Here is a 17,256-nt window from a genome sequence, read left to right on the forward strand (position 1 = left end):
AATTATTATTCAGCACGTCACCTACAACTTTCATTTGTCAACTGTTTGTTTATGGAGCGTGGCCTACTATAACAGGTTGTCATTTTATGCAAGTTTCATGACTAATTCTATAATATAGAATTTAAAGATTAATTTTAGCCAATCAAAAATTGTCTTACATGTGTATAATATTTTCGCTGTAAGAAAAATCCTAATATAAACAATAGCACGTGACTGAAGTGAGGCTTCATTGGCCACTGTTTGGCGCCATAGATTCTCAGTACGTGTTCCCGCCTACTGTTGTACATTCTGTTTCATGTTAAACATTTCCCGTCACTCGTCAAGTAGACCTAACCTCACTACTATGCATTCATTTGTTTAGGAAATATTTACTTTATAATTACTCTAATTAAAACTCACATAATTTATTATATACATTTAAGACTATTTGTTTTTCTCCGCTTTTGAGAGGGTTTCCACTCTTACGATTAATGATCACACACACCGAGGATGCAGAAGCCATACTTCAGTACCACGTGCTAACGTGAACGACAAGCTCAAGTGACGCTAGCTTGTTACAAGAACAGACTACCTCGGTATTACTGTTTGTATTCATCCGCGTTCATAGTACATAACAAAATATAAAAGTAGCTTTTCTTTTACATATCGTTTTACATATGAGTGAAGTTATATGTTTCATTGTATTTAACAACTAGAATTCAATTTTTTATTTTCAAATAATACAAGAGGATAGTTTCCAAATACGGACTATACTTTCCTGCGTCGTGTGAGTGTATCGACTGGGAGCCTATCACGGGTATGACAGCCACGTGCTTGTGTTTACATTAGGATTTTTCTTACAGCGAAAACAGTATAGAATCATTACCGACTGCTGTTGAGTAGTTAAAATAGTGCTAACAGACGTTATAGTTAAGTGTTGGTTATCTTAAACAAAATTATGTTGAATAAATGGAAAATACATTAACAAAGTGTTAAAAATAAACAGACTGTTAATTTAACATTCGTTAAGCAAAATTAAACATTACTTGGACAAATTGGCCAAATGTCTTACTGAAGCTCAAGGGTAGAATCCCGAACTCACCCTGTGCTCACTTCAGAGACCTCGGAGTTGAATGCATAGCAATATCCGTACTCAGTTCTCTGGAGTTCGAAAATTTCGCAGCAGTTGTAGTCCTTGTTCCTCCACCAGCACAGTCCTTGAGAAAACATCTCCTTGCATTCTGGTTTTACCTGATTGGAAGAATATGTTTTGGTAAACTGATAAATTAAAGTTACAGGCAGCTTTATCACTTCACTTTCAATTATTTCAACACAAATTACTTCTTTACCTTCGCAACTTCTCTGGAATCTGTTTGACTCTACATCGTTTAAGACGTTAATAAATAATCATCAGCAGAAAGTGTTAGTATTGGTTTAAGGGAAGTCTGTACACCGAATTCTGACAAAAAAAAAATGAAATTTTGGTTTTTATCGTTTTCGGTAATTTAATGTGTGTAAAATTATAATATCATTTTATTTCTTCTAACTAGCCGTACCCGTACGCTCCGCTGCACCCGTTAGAAATAAATATAAAGTAATTACATAATTAAAATAGAACATTTGATCCAGGGAACATTCGTATTTGATAGAAGGATAAATCGTTTATTATGTTACTTAATTTAAATTGTATTAAAAAAATTAAAATGCTATCATTTTGATCCAGAGACCACTCATTTGGTCATAAAAATTATTTTAGGAAATACAGGAAACAAATGCCTATCAAGTTTTCTGTGCATAAGAAGCTATTTTAATCTTACTGTACCTGTCCTCGATTCACTGAGAAGTTACTGTATTAACATTATAGGTCTAGCATTATGTCCATCTAGAGAAACTACACTTTACAATGGTGAATTAATAATTAATTATACAAATCGGTTAATTAGCTTCCGATATTACTTATATTTTATTTCGAATAAATTTTATTCAGCTTCCTCCAAGTGAAGGCTCCCTAGAAGACATTATCTGTAGGCTATGTTTCATAGCTTTCGATTGTTGTTGTCCAAGGGCCCTTATAGACGAAGTCATTTGTTTTTTATTTCATTACACCACCTTAGATGGCGTTGTTATTGTAATTTTGAAACTCATTTATCTCATTAAATATCAGTCCTATCAAAATTTTGTATAGAATAAAACTTATCGGAAATTATTTTTAAAGAAACTTTTGTTATGTAATATTTTTCATGACAATTAATAATAAGGGAGATATTTCGATTTATTTAATTCAAGCCCCCTTATAACCCTCCTTTTAAATAAAATATTTTGAATGTCATATAGCCTAAATTCTAAGTTACAACGAACTTAATTTATAAATCGATTCAGCCATTATCACGTGAAAAGGTAACAAACATCCAGACAGACAGACATACAAACAAAAATTTCAAAAAAGCTATTTTCGGTTTCAGGGTGATTAAGTATATATGGTAGGACCAATTATTTTTGGAAAATCGAAAATTACCAGAAAAATTTCGGCTACAGATTTATTATTAGTATACATTGTCAGCTTTAACCCTATCTTCAACAAAAATATTCTAGTAATTCTTAATGCAAAATGTTATCAACAGTAATCTCACTAGAGGTTTGATTTATCTAGAGAAAATCAAAACTCGGGTGGGATTTAATTGACTATTACACGATTAGAAGAAAGTATATAAAGATTAGAAGTAACAAAGTACTCCAATACAATAAAATATTAATTGGCTTACGAAAATACAACTGTCTTCAAATGTATTATTGTACCCTCTCAACTTTACGCTAGATGGCAGTACTGTTTTATGATTATGTTTTCTTGTTATCAGTTGTGCCAAGTATGGAATCTTCATTGAACTCTGTGGACGGTTACTAGTCAAGAAGGCTTTGTTGATTCAGTTTCATTTTTATTAAAACAGTTGCATTCCACTTCAATCATCCGGATCCCAGTAATCAACGTCACTTGACAGAAGATTTTCAATAAATCTTAGTATTAAACAATCTCTGATACGTGACTATCCATAATATCATATAGCAGAAGCTATAACAAACATAACCTAAATAATATAAACAAGTGTTAGAAAAGTTTTAATTAGAGATGATGAAATAAACAAGAAACGTTTTAATTAACGATGATGAAATAAAAAATAAACATGAATAATTTTAAAAGAAACAATAATTATTGAAAGTACAATTTTAAAATTTGAATGTTTTAGTGGTTGGTGGTTCAGTTGATGTTATACTGGACGTGTGCGTAAAAGAAGTGAACTCGTTGATGTACATGGTGTATCCCTCAACTTATTCAGAATTTCCGAATGGTGCTCTTCATATATGACCGGTGATCTTTATTAATTCTTGTTCTTGAATGCCAATGCGAGTCATATTTGAAAGTGCTGTGCATCGACTGGAGTGGTTTGTAATTTTCTGTTTTTTGACGTCCAGACCAGTTCAGTTTGAAATGTTGGCAAACAAAGAAACAAATGCTAGGGTAGTGATAAAAATAAACAAATGCTAGGGACGCGATAAAATTAAACAAATGCTAGGGACGCGATAAAATTGTAAGATAAGCAGCCATGATTGGTTGAAAGACGTCCTTTCGTACCGTTTTATTGGTCAAAAGTAGTGTGACGTAGCAAAAGTGTAATAGTCTTCAGAAAAATATATAAAAATAATAATTTGTAGTCATTCTTAATGCAAAAAATGTTATCAATATTTTTTTTGCCAACCGTTAAGTGGAATTTTAAATTTATTTAACCGGTTGTATACATAAAGTTATGTTACATATGCCCTATTTTTGGTACATTTCTATCTTTTATAACTTCTGAGAAAAGTGTGCCCAAAATTGAGGAATTTAACATTGTGAGATATGGAAGTACAGACTCCCCGTAATAAATATTTTTATTTAATTGGCATTGTGATTCGGATAAGCCCTTGTAGCATTAGAGAGCCTGAAAAAACATTTCAAAGAAAGTGAAAGTATGCTTGAGGAAATAATCGGTAATGTTTACTTGAAGTCCTTCTGGATTCTTTTAGGTGACGTACATAGATTATACTGGACTCCCAGTTTAATTTTTATTTCGCAGAAAACCATGCTACAGATTTCTACCATCTTAAAGCTATGTCACGCATGGAAACCCCTAGACCAGCCGTGTTCATTTACTGAATTGTGTTGCAAACGTGAGTTCCGAGCGTTGAGCATTGAAAGATGTAATGAAGGCATATCAATTGATGCCCATAGGAGCAAGCGCGCGCTTTAGAGCCCAGGAAAGCCTGAGCGCTTTACAACGGAAAGGAAAGAGACAGACGAAAGAGGTGGTATATGCCTGTTGGTCGAGCTATATTCAGGGATGGCCAGCACTGATTCAATAGATAAAGGGAAGAGAACTTTTTAAAACTGTATCCATGTTAATTTTTAGATTTGTCTGAGAAGTATAAGTGCATTATAAGAATGTAAGTTTTAATTTTAATGCTCATTTTTCACAAGTTTGATTCTTTTATTCAAAAGAAATATTTTCTCAACTTTTCGTATAGAAAAGTGAAATTTTCTGGTATAGGCCTATTTATTTAGTAGCCTTACAGAAAATTCAGTAAATGTTTTCGTAAATCTAATATACCGTATATACGTATTACTGAAGTTAGTGTATTGAAAATTTTGAAAATATTCGCATGGAAATTGTTTGTAAGGAAATGGATTAACAAAGCAACTACTGTTACATCATAAGCAAAAGATACGTGCCCATGTGTTGTAAAAATGTCAGCTCTATAGCTTCAGCAGATTTCGAGAAAATAATTTAATATTCTGATGATAGGAAGTTGCTCACCAATATCACCTTAAAAGCATAATGCGATAAGAGGTTTGTTATGTAATATTAGTTACACTTAAAACAGATACAGTACCTAGGTAACTTTGCTTTGTACTATAATATTGTTTTGATTAGTTTATTGATTACTTTTGTAAGGATAAAGATTCCATCAATATAAATTCCAATTTAAGCTTATCATGTCATACTCAATCTCTTTCTTTGGAATATCACTTTCTTTATGAATGATGTGTTTCATCCACTTAATACAGTATAATATTATACTACTATGGAATTTAAGTGAATATTCCTTCTTAGCACTCTATTATGTTATTAAGATTTAAAACACAAGTGCAATATTAAGAAATCAGTGTTAGTACTTTTGTTTTACAGACAGTATAGATAATATTAAACAGAAAGAAGCCATATAAAAATAACGATATAAAATTTCACATTCCTTTTGAAGTTTGTGCACCACTGTTTTATTAATCCAGCAGTTGCTTTTTCATATACACAACCCTTCCTCTTTCCATACTTAGCGCTTGCTGCCCGCGCACGACGTCAAGGTCAGAAAAATGCTCTTGCTTTGACATCACTGATGTAAGTTTTCCTCCCTCTACCCCTTCCACTATGCCCTTAATGACATGGGAACGATGGTATCAATGGCGCTTGTACCTTCGCAATACCAGTATCGAAGTCGTGTTATTCCCTGTCGATTGTGAAGGAAAGAAATCTGCATTCGCAATGAGACGACAAATGTTTGTGTATTCTACTACATTTAAGGATGCACCAGGCATGATCGTAGTAATAATATATCAGAATTTTTAAACTAGATATTCAAACATTGATTGTTATTAATCGCTACTTACGTCAAACATTAGTTGTGTGATGTTCAGTCGAGATAGTTCAGGCGTGTTCACAAATGTTCCATTAAATTCTAGATCTAGTATATCAAAGTCTCCAAACTCAATGACGGAAATCGCCTTCACGAACTTGTGGAACATCTTTAAAGTTTCATTCGAAGCATCCGGAAGATACCTGTTAAATTAAGAAATAAAAATTAGACATACACTTCTTCTTCTTCTTCTTCTTCTTCTTCTTCTTCTTACTAAGCTCAGACTAACTCTCCTATTCAGTTGAGACAATATCGTCGCCTGAATGCAAGAACTAGGTAACTTGATTTTTCATATTCTGTAACATTGCCTATTTACTTATTTATTGCACTAAGGAAAATGTCTCGTTTTCTTGTACTTATTTGTTATATTGGAAAATAGATGTCACTGGTATCGTTCGATCAGTTACCTAGTTCTTGCATTACATTTTGTGCGATTTTTGCTATGCTATAAAAGAGGTAACTAAAAAAACGCAAATTTTGAGTTACCTAGTTCTTGCATTCACGTGACGAATTTAAATCCGTGTATGTGTGTGTGTGTGTGTGCGTGAGCGCGTGTGTTTCTTTAATGAACTTTGTTTATCTGCATGTTCCATTGCAAAGAAAATGAAATATTACATGCTGAGTAATCTTACTACAATCTTACGTTTATATCTACAGATTTGGTTATTGAATGACGCTTTAACTTCCTAGCTAGATTTCCCAATACAATACAGAATGTATATTTACAAACTCTCCAAATCGATTGAATTTACAAATCTAACAAAACTTTTAAGTGTTTCTTAACTAGTTACTTATTGTCTCTTGGCCAATTTCCTCCATTTTTATTACGTCTCAACATAAAATCTGCCTTTGGTCTCTCAAAAAGTTCACATTGCCACAGGAGATGATTCACTATTTGTGTGTCTTTATTACCAACTACAGTTTGGATTTTCTATTGTTTTAAATCTACACAAATACGCTCTTAATTCACCGTGACTTGTTAAAAATATAGTTAGTGTCCCACTCAATTTTAGGTTTATTGAGAGCCTCTGTTTTACACTAACAAGGGAAGGGTTTCCGCTCGAACAGGAATTTCGTATCCAAAATTTGTATACAGGCCCATCTTTACATCTCTGTAAAGCTCCCAAAAGCATTCGTTTGTGTAATGTGTGGTTTGTCTGTTAGAGCACTGTACAAGTTGAGGGGTGGGGACAGCACTGCACAAGTTAAGGGAATGGGACACCTTACCCGTAAGCCTAGCCTAGCCTAGACGCTAGTGCGACTGGTAAAATGTCTAAAGCCCATTTAAAAACATTTTTCTCCAACGTTCTGTCCGAAAATATTGCAGCTATTCACAAATGTACACTGTTGTGTGAGTCATTGAATGCGCACAAGGACACAACCTTAATAAATGGATCATTCCAAGGCTAAGACATGGAATGTATGATCATTCCACCTAAAAAACTAAATATATCCAGCCTCTGGATATCTATTTCCTTAGACAATACAAAATACAGGCTATGCTCGGAGGATAACAGATTGCATAAGGACTCTTGCTGAGAATCCAGAACTTAACTTGGGAAATCGAGTGTTTATAATGAAAATGCACTCTGTTATCCATAATCAGTTGTCTGCTCCAGTATACCGCCCTCTGCTTCCGTATTCCTGGCAGACAGCTGGTTACGTGAATCCTGAACAAGTCTCGGACTTCAGAAATGTAATTCAGGTAGCATTTGATTTTTCAGCACTAGAGTGTGGTTCAGAAGATTGTTCAGGTGTTGCTTCTGTGTGTTGTGCTTATTGCTCTGCTCCATGCTGTTTCAGGCATCTTATGAAGAACCCTCATGTACATTTTTAAAGAAGTGTGTTGACCAATACCAACCAAACGGAGAGTTACACAAATGAATGCTTTTATGATCTTCATCACCATTGTGAGGTAAGTCTCTGTACAAATTTTTAACCAAAAATTCCTGTTCGAGCCGAAACCCTTCCCTTGTAAGAAAAACTGACTTTGTGATTTCACCCTTATTAGTTGGTACCGGTACCCAATCTCTCTGCTACTCCTGAATACTCTCTTCACACACTACACCGAGCACTGCACTTTTTGGCACCTTCTTGTAGACTCTATTTTGTCGTTGTAGGCTGCATCCTTCGCCAAGCGATCTGCCAGTTCGCGTGTGCGTGTATGTACTCAGTGCGGAAACTGGACACGGTTTGAGGGGTAATAATATTGGTGATTCTGAACAACAAAGTTTATATTAACATATACCCTGTTCTTAACGGTTTCTGGAAAAAACTAATGGGAACAACGAGGAACGTGAAAAGTGCAGGTGATAGTAAATTAAAACATTATTACCATATGTTCTGTTTAATTGTGTACTTTTCTTTACAGGACATGTTCAAAAAGTCCACCGTCAACTTCAATGCACTTTTCAGCTCTTGTAGACAGTTGCCGTGTTGCTCATCTGAGCTGATTCGGACATTCCTTTACTTGAGCACAAGCATGTAAAATGCGAGCGAGAAGTTCCTCCCTTGTTTCCACTTTGCGCTTGTAGACTTCGCTCTTAAGCCAACCTCACACACAGTAATTCAATGGAGTAAAGTCGGGTAATCTCTGTGACCAAGAAATGACTTCACCGCAACCCATCCAACGCCTAGGATATGTTTCATTGATTCCACTGCTACCACAATCTAGTATATACAGTCGCGAAGCTCAATACGTAGTAAATATGCAAACATTAGATAGTTGCTCACCACTAGGATCGCTAATATCGCCTCATTACAGGCAATGCAAAATAGAACCGTTACAGTCTATTGTTTCTTGCACCCTCAAAACTCAAGCTTCGTGACTGTATATAGTAGACTGTGCTACTACCTAATGTCGTTTTGGTTGCATCCGCATGGGAGTGCTGATGAAGGACATGAGACTGAAGCCCTTGATTTTCAAACAGTTGTAGGTATGTCAAATATTATTAAGAACAGGGTATATGTTCATATAATAATAATAATCCGTGGCGTTACAGCCCGTGAAGGGCCTAGACCGACCAGCCGGCTGCTGGCCTCACGCCCACATGCCGAAGCAGAGGTGGACGATCATCCAACCAGAATGGAGGTATCGTGTGGTTAGCACGATGATCCCCCCCAGCCGTTATAGCTGGCATTCCCAATCGGATTTCGCTACCTTTCGTAGCTCCACAAGTGCATCACGATGCTGGGTTGGCACCGGTCCCATACACTGGCCGAAATTTCATGAGAAAATTTCTTTATGTTCATATAAACTCCCCTAAAAACATTTAGTTTTCTTTACTGGCATCTTTCTGTGTGGCATCGTAGTCACTACGCATCTTTGTAGAATGATACCTTCAGAACACTACACGTAGGTTAGTGAATATAGTTTGTGGTAGTAAAGACTAATAACGAATATGAATATTGTACTGCAGTATAACACCAGTAGATTTACCTTTTTTGAAATTTCATAGCTTTAGTCCAATGAACTCTGTTGGCATCACAGAGTGTTACAGATGAAAATGGTATATTTGATATTGGGAAGTTGGTACTTTCAATGACAGACACAGTAGGACTGTGGACAAATCGCTGCCAGTTCTTGGCTGAAAGATACATGCTTCCGCACGCCGCCATAGAACACAGCAAGCTCCAGAGAATTCTGAAAAATTGAAGTAGTTACAATTAGAATATACGTATTAGAATTAGAATTGTTTTTTTAGGTTGAAGTTAATGCCATCAGACCTTCTCTTCCACTTCATCATAAATCAACCTGAGATACAAAGTAAACCGTACAATAAAATAAATTATTACTTTCAATGAGATTAGCTAATGATACCTGCCACAGATGTTAGTAATAATGTGTAAGTACTATGTGTATGTATTTATTCCCACTGCAAATGAATAAATATCCGGTGGCAGTGGTAACTAATTACACTCAATAATGACAATTGATAATAAATACAATTAATAATATATTACAATTAATACTACTACTACTACTACTACTACTACTACTACTACTATTACTACTACTACTACTACTACTACTACTAATAATAATAATAATAATAATAATAATAATAGCAATACTATAGTAATATTAACAAGGAACAGCCTAAATTACATGAAGCACGATCACTTAAAATAAATTTAAAGTCAATCTAATAAAATTTATATCTCAACCCTAAGTTCGAACTTTAACCCACGAGTATATATGCAGAGTCCACTGCAAGAATGATGGATGTCACTTTCTTGTCGAAAATGAACCAAGACTGTCGATGCATAGCTTAAGACATAATGTACATAGAGAGTTATATGGCATTAACACTGATAGTCATTGTCCAGTAATGATCGGAAAATCACAGTTAAGCTTTGAGCGCTAAGCATTTCAAACTTTCAATTCCTTCTCCTGCAAAATGTATTCCAAATGACATCCATCATTCTTGCAGTGGACTCTTCATATATCATATGTTTATACATCCACAAGTACCTTTCAACGCTACACTCATTTCGCTCTAAACTCACTCACTGCACTGGAACTACGATACATTTCACGGACACTATCCTGATTTCACTAACACTTCAAAAACATTTCACTGTTCAAATACTTTGTATTACCACTATAAACTATAAACCTTCACTGATCAGTGGCGGCTCGTGCCTTTCTTGGATGGGTGTTCACAAAAAAAAAATATTGGTAATGAACACACTGATATAGGCTGTTCTTGTATAGGTGAGTCACACGTCAGAGATAAACGAGTTCTAAAATGCATGTACCAAATCTACGCATATACACCAAAATTAAAACCATTAAACAAGAGTAGAGTAAAATTAATTCATAGGACTCACCTTCACTGCTGTTGTTGAAGATCTAGATTTATTTGTAGAGAAACTCCATGGGCCTAGTTTTGAGTGATGCAAATTTATCAATAACTCTAATGTTGTTAACAAGTTTTTTTTCCACGGTCAACATAGCCAATGTACTTAATCGCTCTTATGTCATTGTGCTACGGAAGAATATTTTAATCATCTCTTAATTTAACACCCTCACAACTTTACGCACATGTGTTACTTACTTTGCTGAACAAAAGACAACAGAATCAGCCCCCGTGCGTATCGGTATTCTGAAAAGAAACAGTAAAGAGAGAAAACGAGGAAAGAGGGAGAAAGGAACAGTATGCCAGACCCAAGGGAGATGGAGCATCTCTGTTTCTCTGTCATTAGCACGTTAAGACCTGTGCGAGCAGAGCTATTGTAACCATTGTACCAAACCAGAAAATATTCTCGCCTGAGGCTATTCCACCCTGCTACGGAAAAATTGTGCGAGCTGCTGTCAACCTGTCCAATGGAGATTTAAAGACACACGACACACGAAGGGGACATTCTCTCGAGGCGAAATATGTAGGAACGTCATTACACATTGGAAAGTAATAGATGTAATAATATTAATACAGTAATATGTACGATTATTGTTGATTTTTAAGGTGTTCATGTGCTCCTGTGCTCATATAGAGGAACCGCCACTGTCACTGATACAAACACACTTCACTGACACAACACACTACTTCACTGATACAACACACTACTTGACTGATACAACACTTCAAATAACAAAACATAAATTACACCCTTATTATTCCATAGAATCGTACTTACCTCAAAATCGCTAACCTAGACCTTATTGCAAGTTATTTTAGTACGTTCACTATAACTCACACCCTTTCACTGTAAATCAATCTCTTTTCTCTGCCACTATAACTCTCAGAATTTGATTGAATCTCACTGCAATTTCACTCCAACACACTGCACACCTAACATAACCAATATAATATAACATCATTTACATAGACTACTTGTAATGTAGAATATACAGTAATACACAAAAATAAAGTACCGAGATTTATTGAAATAATATTACAAATAAGAATAAATCTTAAGCTAAATCCTTAAGGGACAAAAGAAAATACTAAATTAATATGGAACACTAGTTTACACATAGGCATAAATATAATAAACATGTCTAGCTCCTACCTGATAACAAATTTCTAAGCTTATTGTGAAACGTCGTTAGGGTCAGACAGTCTCTGATCTCGCGCGGGACAGAATTCCAAAATCGGGGGAGTGCAACACTAAATGATGAAGAATGTGCAGAAGTTCTATATTGGGGGATTAGAAGTAGACCTAAATTACTTGCTCTTGGGATTGCCAATATTTGCAAGCGTTGATCAAGCTACTGAGGAGTAGAGGAATGTAGTATTTTGAATTACAGTGATAGACAGTGTAGCTGACGGCGTTCCTTTAGGCTCAACAATGATAACCAGGCTTCGAGACTTGGGACCCGATACAATAAGTTTACTGTGCATGCACTATAGGTTGTTGACTCGCTGCAGGTAGATAGAGATGTGCTGAGGTAACAACGTTGCTATTTAGAGTAGAGTACGGTAGTATGGGGAAACACACATATGTACATTCTAAAAGTAAATATACATTACACAATGATAATTTCAAAAGAATGTGAAAAGCATTTATTCTCCTGTCTTTTATAAGCATTTGTGTTTAATTATACACAGTGTTAATGGTGGAAATAAGCATGTAGCAATTTTAATTTTTTCATTTATCCTATTGGTCGTCTTTACGAAGTGCAGTTACAGTACCGAAATGCAATGTACTACAAGATACATTCTCAGTGTCTCAAACGTAAATCTTTTTCGGTTATCTGCCAAAGTTTGTACTGCTCTACGTCGCATGACGTGATAGGAGCAAAACGAAAAACATCATTGCAGTCTCTAAGAGACAGTCCTTTATTCTCGGGTGACTCTATGTCCACTAATTTGCTGTTTTTGCTACGCAATGTTCCATATCCGTTATTTTTACATAAAATTGATTTCCACTTCTGTTTTACACGTTCAGTAACCGGTGTACTTAATGTCTCATTAATTCTCTGCATCATTTTCTCAATTAATTTGAGGGCTTCCGGCATCTCTTGCTCTAACTTTTCTAACCGTGTAATAGTTTCAGACACAGTTTATATGAAAACCAAATTATTCGTCAGAACCTTCAAATCCAGAGCGTTTTCCTTTGCGTATTTGTTGGCAACCATTCTACAGTACCCCCACCCACTGTACGCTTTATCACTATACTCAGTACGCCGTTATGCGGATTTCCCACTGAACTGCTCTATTGGGTCCGAAGTCTCGAAGCCTGATGATAACATTTGGTAGCTTGGCGAGTATTACAGACAAAATAAATTAGCTTCATTTGCACATAGTAGCTTACAGATGAATCTAATTGAACTACTGATAGTGTTCCTCAGAATCTCTTTTGTGCGATTTAATTTTTTTTTTCGGGAATTAATTTTACAATTAAAACTTTACTGTACTACTGGAGTGCTACTTTTCTAAGTTGTATTTATAATCTTAAAGCTCTGCATCACATTTCTCTTTAAACTAAATTTTATTATTCCACTGAGTTTGCTATATTTAGGCTATATTTTAATGATTTTAGTTTTCTACATATTACATATGCAGAGCCTCACCTCTCGGACCAGTGCCTCCCACGCTCCGCGATGTACTTCATGCCGTGGACAGTTGTGTTTGCGCAATAGTCGAAGATGTAGCCCCTTATGATGACGGGCTGATATTGAGACTCCTGACTGAGACTCGTCTTGGACATCTGTTCGTGCCTTTCTAGTGGTTGACGTCTCCTGGGTCCGAATGAATGCCTGCTACTCTCCGGGAGTACCCACATTCTATCCCAGTTTAGGTCTTCTTACAGCTCCTTTCAGAGTGGCGATAATCCGGGAAAGTGATGAAGGATGCTCAAAATTTTACTCCAGTAACACGTTACATGAAATGTTCCATTCCACGCGTCATACGCATAATACGCAGAACTTCGTTGCAAAGGACATGTTCCTGTCAAAATTCAACTTCAATTGAGAGAGTTACATATATTTTTGGAAGTTTATAATGGTAATTAAAAAACAAGGATCAAGAATTTTATGAGTAAACTTGTTTCGTGTAGAAAAAGGCACCATATTCTTGTCAAAATTGAACTTTAACAACGTGAGAAACCAGCTTTACTGCTGTATATATCGAGGTCTCGTAAACCAGGCATTTCATATCCTCCACACGAAGAAATCCATAGGGGTTAGGTCGGGCGATCGAGGTGTCCATGGTACTGCTAGCAGAATGCAAACCTATCTCTCTTAGCAATCCACTCGTTGCGTTTGTAATACGATTCGCCTTACAGCGTGTTGCAGGCAAAATAGTCAAAACAGAACTGACTGGTAAGTGGTCTGGCAAAAGTCAATCGACCTACCCTTTTAGGACACCTAATGGAAATAGTAATATGCGTTACAAGAGCGGTATGTTGATGTTTTCATGTTCGAGGAAAAGACTGAAAAAGCGAAACGTAGTTGAGCTTTTTTAATTTCCTCGAACATGAAAACAAACATACCGCTCGTGTATCGTACATTATTTTGTGCGCAGATCGTTTATTACATACCTGAAAGAGGAATTTCTAATTAGTTGCAATGAAATCTCCATCTTGGTTTCTGTTAAATGACGGCAACTTTTAAAAGCAAAAATATCTATCTTCAAATTGTTGCTATAGAATGCTTTCTGTGTTTACTATATTCCAGCAGGCCGTGATATACGTCTGTCTTTTTTTTTCCCCCAGTCTATAAATGCGAACTTAAAACAAACGGTAAGGTTATGTAATGATTTATTTTTCATTTTAATATTTTAACAATATTATTCATATAACATATTGCAGTAATAACATCCGCATCTGGAATCTTGTTGATTTTTTCACGGCTTCCTTAATGTTACTTGCATTACAAATGCAGTAACTTTTGTGGTGTTGTAGAGTTTACTTAATTTTTGCAAATATTTAAAAACAATAATTAACAGTGCAATTTAGGTGAAATTGCAGTGGTAAGTTTCCAATTTATAATTATTACTATGTTAAACGTCTCTAAAAATAATATGTTAAAAGCCTAAAGCAGTAAAATGAATATGGCGCTTAAGCGGTAAGAAGAGGGAAATTGTTATGTGTGTTACGTTGGGAATACTGAATGTAGTATTTCACACTTACCGCGTATTGGTTTTGTGCGGAAAGCAAGCAAATACGCACTTTCTCGCACAAAATAGTTTGAATAGTGTTTAGATGCTAAAATATGTAAATGTCCACCATTGAAAGAAGCCACAATTTGGTATCATTATTTATCACAATTTAAAATGGTTTCATCACATTATTTATCTCTGTAAGAGGCTCTCAAAACAATTTATAAATGTGTTAATCTTCGATGCTACTTGCACATTAGAATTTTGCGTAATTTATACTTAGTCATTTTTCATTCTATTTTTCAATGTGCCATTATTGTTTAAGGTGAAATTACAAAAAAATATATATCTTAATCTATTACATTTATTACAGAAACGAACCATTAAAATTTGTTTAAACAAATGTATTGGTTATCTATGTAAATTAATTTATTCTGAAATTAAATTATTTAAAATTGATCAAATTGATAACTATACGCTGTTGAAATGTTATAATAAAAATCGAAATAAATATACAGTGCTACTACAAAAAATTGACAAGTTTGAAGTCCTATAAAACAAAAAGTATGTGTGATATCAAAGCAACATAGGTTTTGCGGTGCGATGTTAAGAAACTCTGAAAGTTTACATGGTAGTCTTGCAGTTGGTAATCCTGTATGTGATTGTTGTTGTAGAAGCAGAAATAGTAGAAATGACGAATACTGATACAATTTGCTAAAACACATTCTGTAACTGTTGTCCAACGACATTTTAGAACACATTTCCAAAAACCACCGGAAGACCGCCCGTATCAAAACGTTCAACTTTGAACTTATCTTCCAACAAGATGGAGCACCGCAGCACTGTAACATAGCGGGATTTGGACTATTGTTTAAAACATGAGTTACTAATGTGGAATAATATATGAAACACTTAAGAAAAGTTGAATAGTATTTAATGTAAAAATTATTATCTTATATCAAAGCTACATATTATAAGAAATATTGCATACTTCATATTACTTTCCGTAATTAATTGTTACATATTTTTTCTTTGGTTTAGTGAGACAAAATCAATTCTGACATTGAGAATGAATTTACAATAATGCTTTATATACGCATTGCTGACAACTGCAAAGATAAAATTGATAGTAATCTGATCCTTGTAATAATCAGTAAAGGCATGTGGACAACAATAAAATTTAATTTAATAAAACCTTAAAATTTCCAATACATTTTAATTTCTATTCATGTATTAGGTCTAAATAAAAAAGCTAATTTGTATTTTCCTATCAACACAAAGACGAAGGAATTAGGCCTGCACCACCTACTAAAGAATGTTGTTGACTCACGTTTTATGATCCCTCGGAAATCGAAAGTACGATTTGAAGCAATTTGTAATGCTGTAATTTTGTAGCAATTATAAACAGCACATATATTATACACCCTGACATTTTAACACAGCACTAATTAATAAAACTATTAACTAGCCCAGCAACAATTTACATTGCAGTTGATTACAGCTTGTTTCGCGAGTATCGCCACACCGACAGCTTAGGTAGCAGCACCAGTGTCTTTCGCGCGCAGAACTGCTAGCTGTCCGGTATTATTATAGTAAGGTATTTTGTTGTATTGGCCAGCTATAGACAACAATAACGCTCTTGCACGATGGCCACCAAGGAGTCCCGAACTCACGCCGCGTGACTTTTTCCTTTGCGGATTTGTCAAAGACAGAGTTTTCGTCCCTCACTTCCACATGATTTAGATGAAATGAAAGAACGTATCAGAAGTGCTGTGGCAAGTGTCAATGCAGCTATGAGTGATTATCTTCTTGATGTGTCGTGTGACGCAGGGATCACACATTGAACATTTGTGACTTCACAAAACTTCAAGACTTCCTCTACAAAACAGTGGAAAGTGCTTCCGGTACCGTGAATAGTTTTTATTTCATAGGGCTTCAAACTTGTCTGTTTCTTTTGTAGTAGCCCTGTATATCACAGGCACATGAGAACTTTTTTATACGAACTGAGGACTCGGATTAAAATGCCAAATGGAGCCTGTGATGACCCAGTTTTAGATACTTAAGTTTCATATGCAATTTTTTTATATATATTTGAACAGAAATGAGCAAAGAATGAGTTTCAAAATTGACCTTATATTTCTTTCTCCTGATAAGAATCATACAACTGTATGGATTTGAATATTACTCTTATGTATGGATGTAATATAGTCCCTTCATTTGATATATAGGACATTAAGGATAGATTAATCAAACAAAAAAATGGGTGGACTTGCACCTCAGTTTTCCAAACATGTAATCTTACAAATATAATACTTTACGTTCCATTCATTCAGTTACCGCACCGAACGTACGATTTGAAAGTAAACATGCTAGTCGAACGATCAATGAGGCTATTATAAACAAATAAGGCGATAAAGACTAGAAATATCATTTTTACCTGTCGAAGGTACAGAAAATGTTTGTTTTCCTATAGAGAAGAAATAATTCATTTTCGAACTATTAGGCTGTT

At 35.1% G+C, this 17,256-nt stretch overlaps 1 protein-coding gene across 1 annotated transcript in view; it reads right to left on the reverse strand.

Moving 5' to 3' along the window:
* LOC138696054 (sodium channel protein Nach-like) overlaps positions 1 to 13,585 on the reverse strand; it is a 29,962-nt gene extending 16,377 nt beyond the window's left edge. Inside the window, exons 1-4 of the mRNA XM_069820602.1 lie at positions 13,220 to 13,585; positions 9,140 to 9,343; positions 5,675 to 5,843; positions 1,082 to 1,230 (exon numbers count right to left, since the gene is read on the reverse strand). Coding sequence (XP_069676703.1) covers positions 1,082 to 1,230; positions 5,675 to 5,843; positions 9,140 to 9,343; positions 13,220 to 13,431 — 734 coding nt within the window. The 5' untranslated portion in view covers positions 13,432 to 13,585. The remainder of the gene's footprint in view (positions 1 to 1,081; positions 1,231 to 5,674; positions 5,844 to 9,139; positions 9,344 to 13,219) is intronic.
* Positions 13,586 to 17,256: the final 3,671 nt, after the last annotated feature.

The sequence above is a fragment of the Periplaneta americana genome, chromosome 1 (genome assembly GCF_040183065.1).
Source record: "Periplaneta americana isolate PAMFEO1 chromosome 1, P.americana_PAMFEO1_priV1, whole genome shotgun sequence".
Taxonomy (NCBI): domain Eukaryota; kingdom Metazoa; phylum Arthropoda; class Insecta; order Blattodea; family Blattidae; genus Periplaneta; species Periplaneta americana.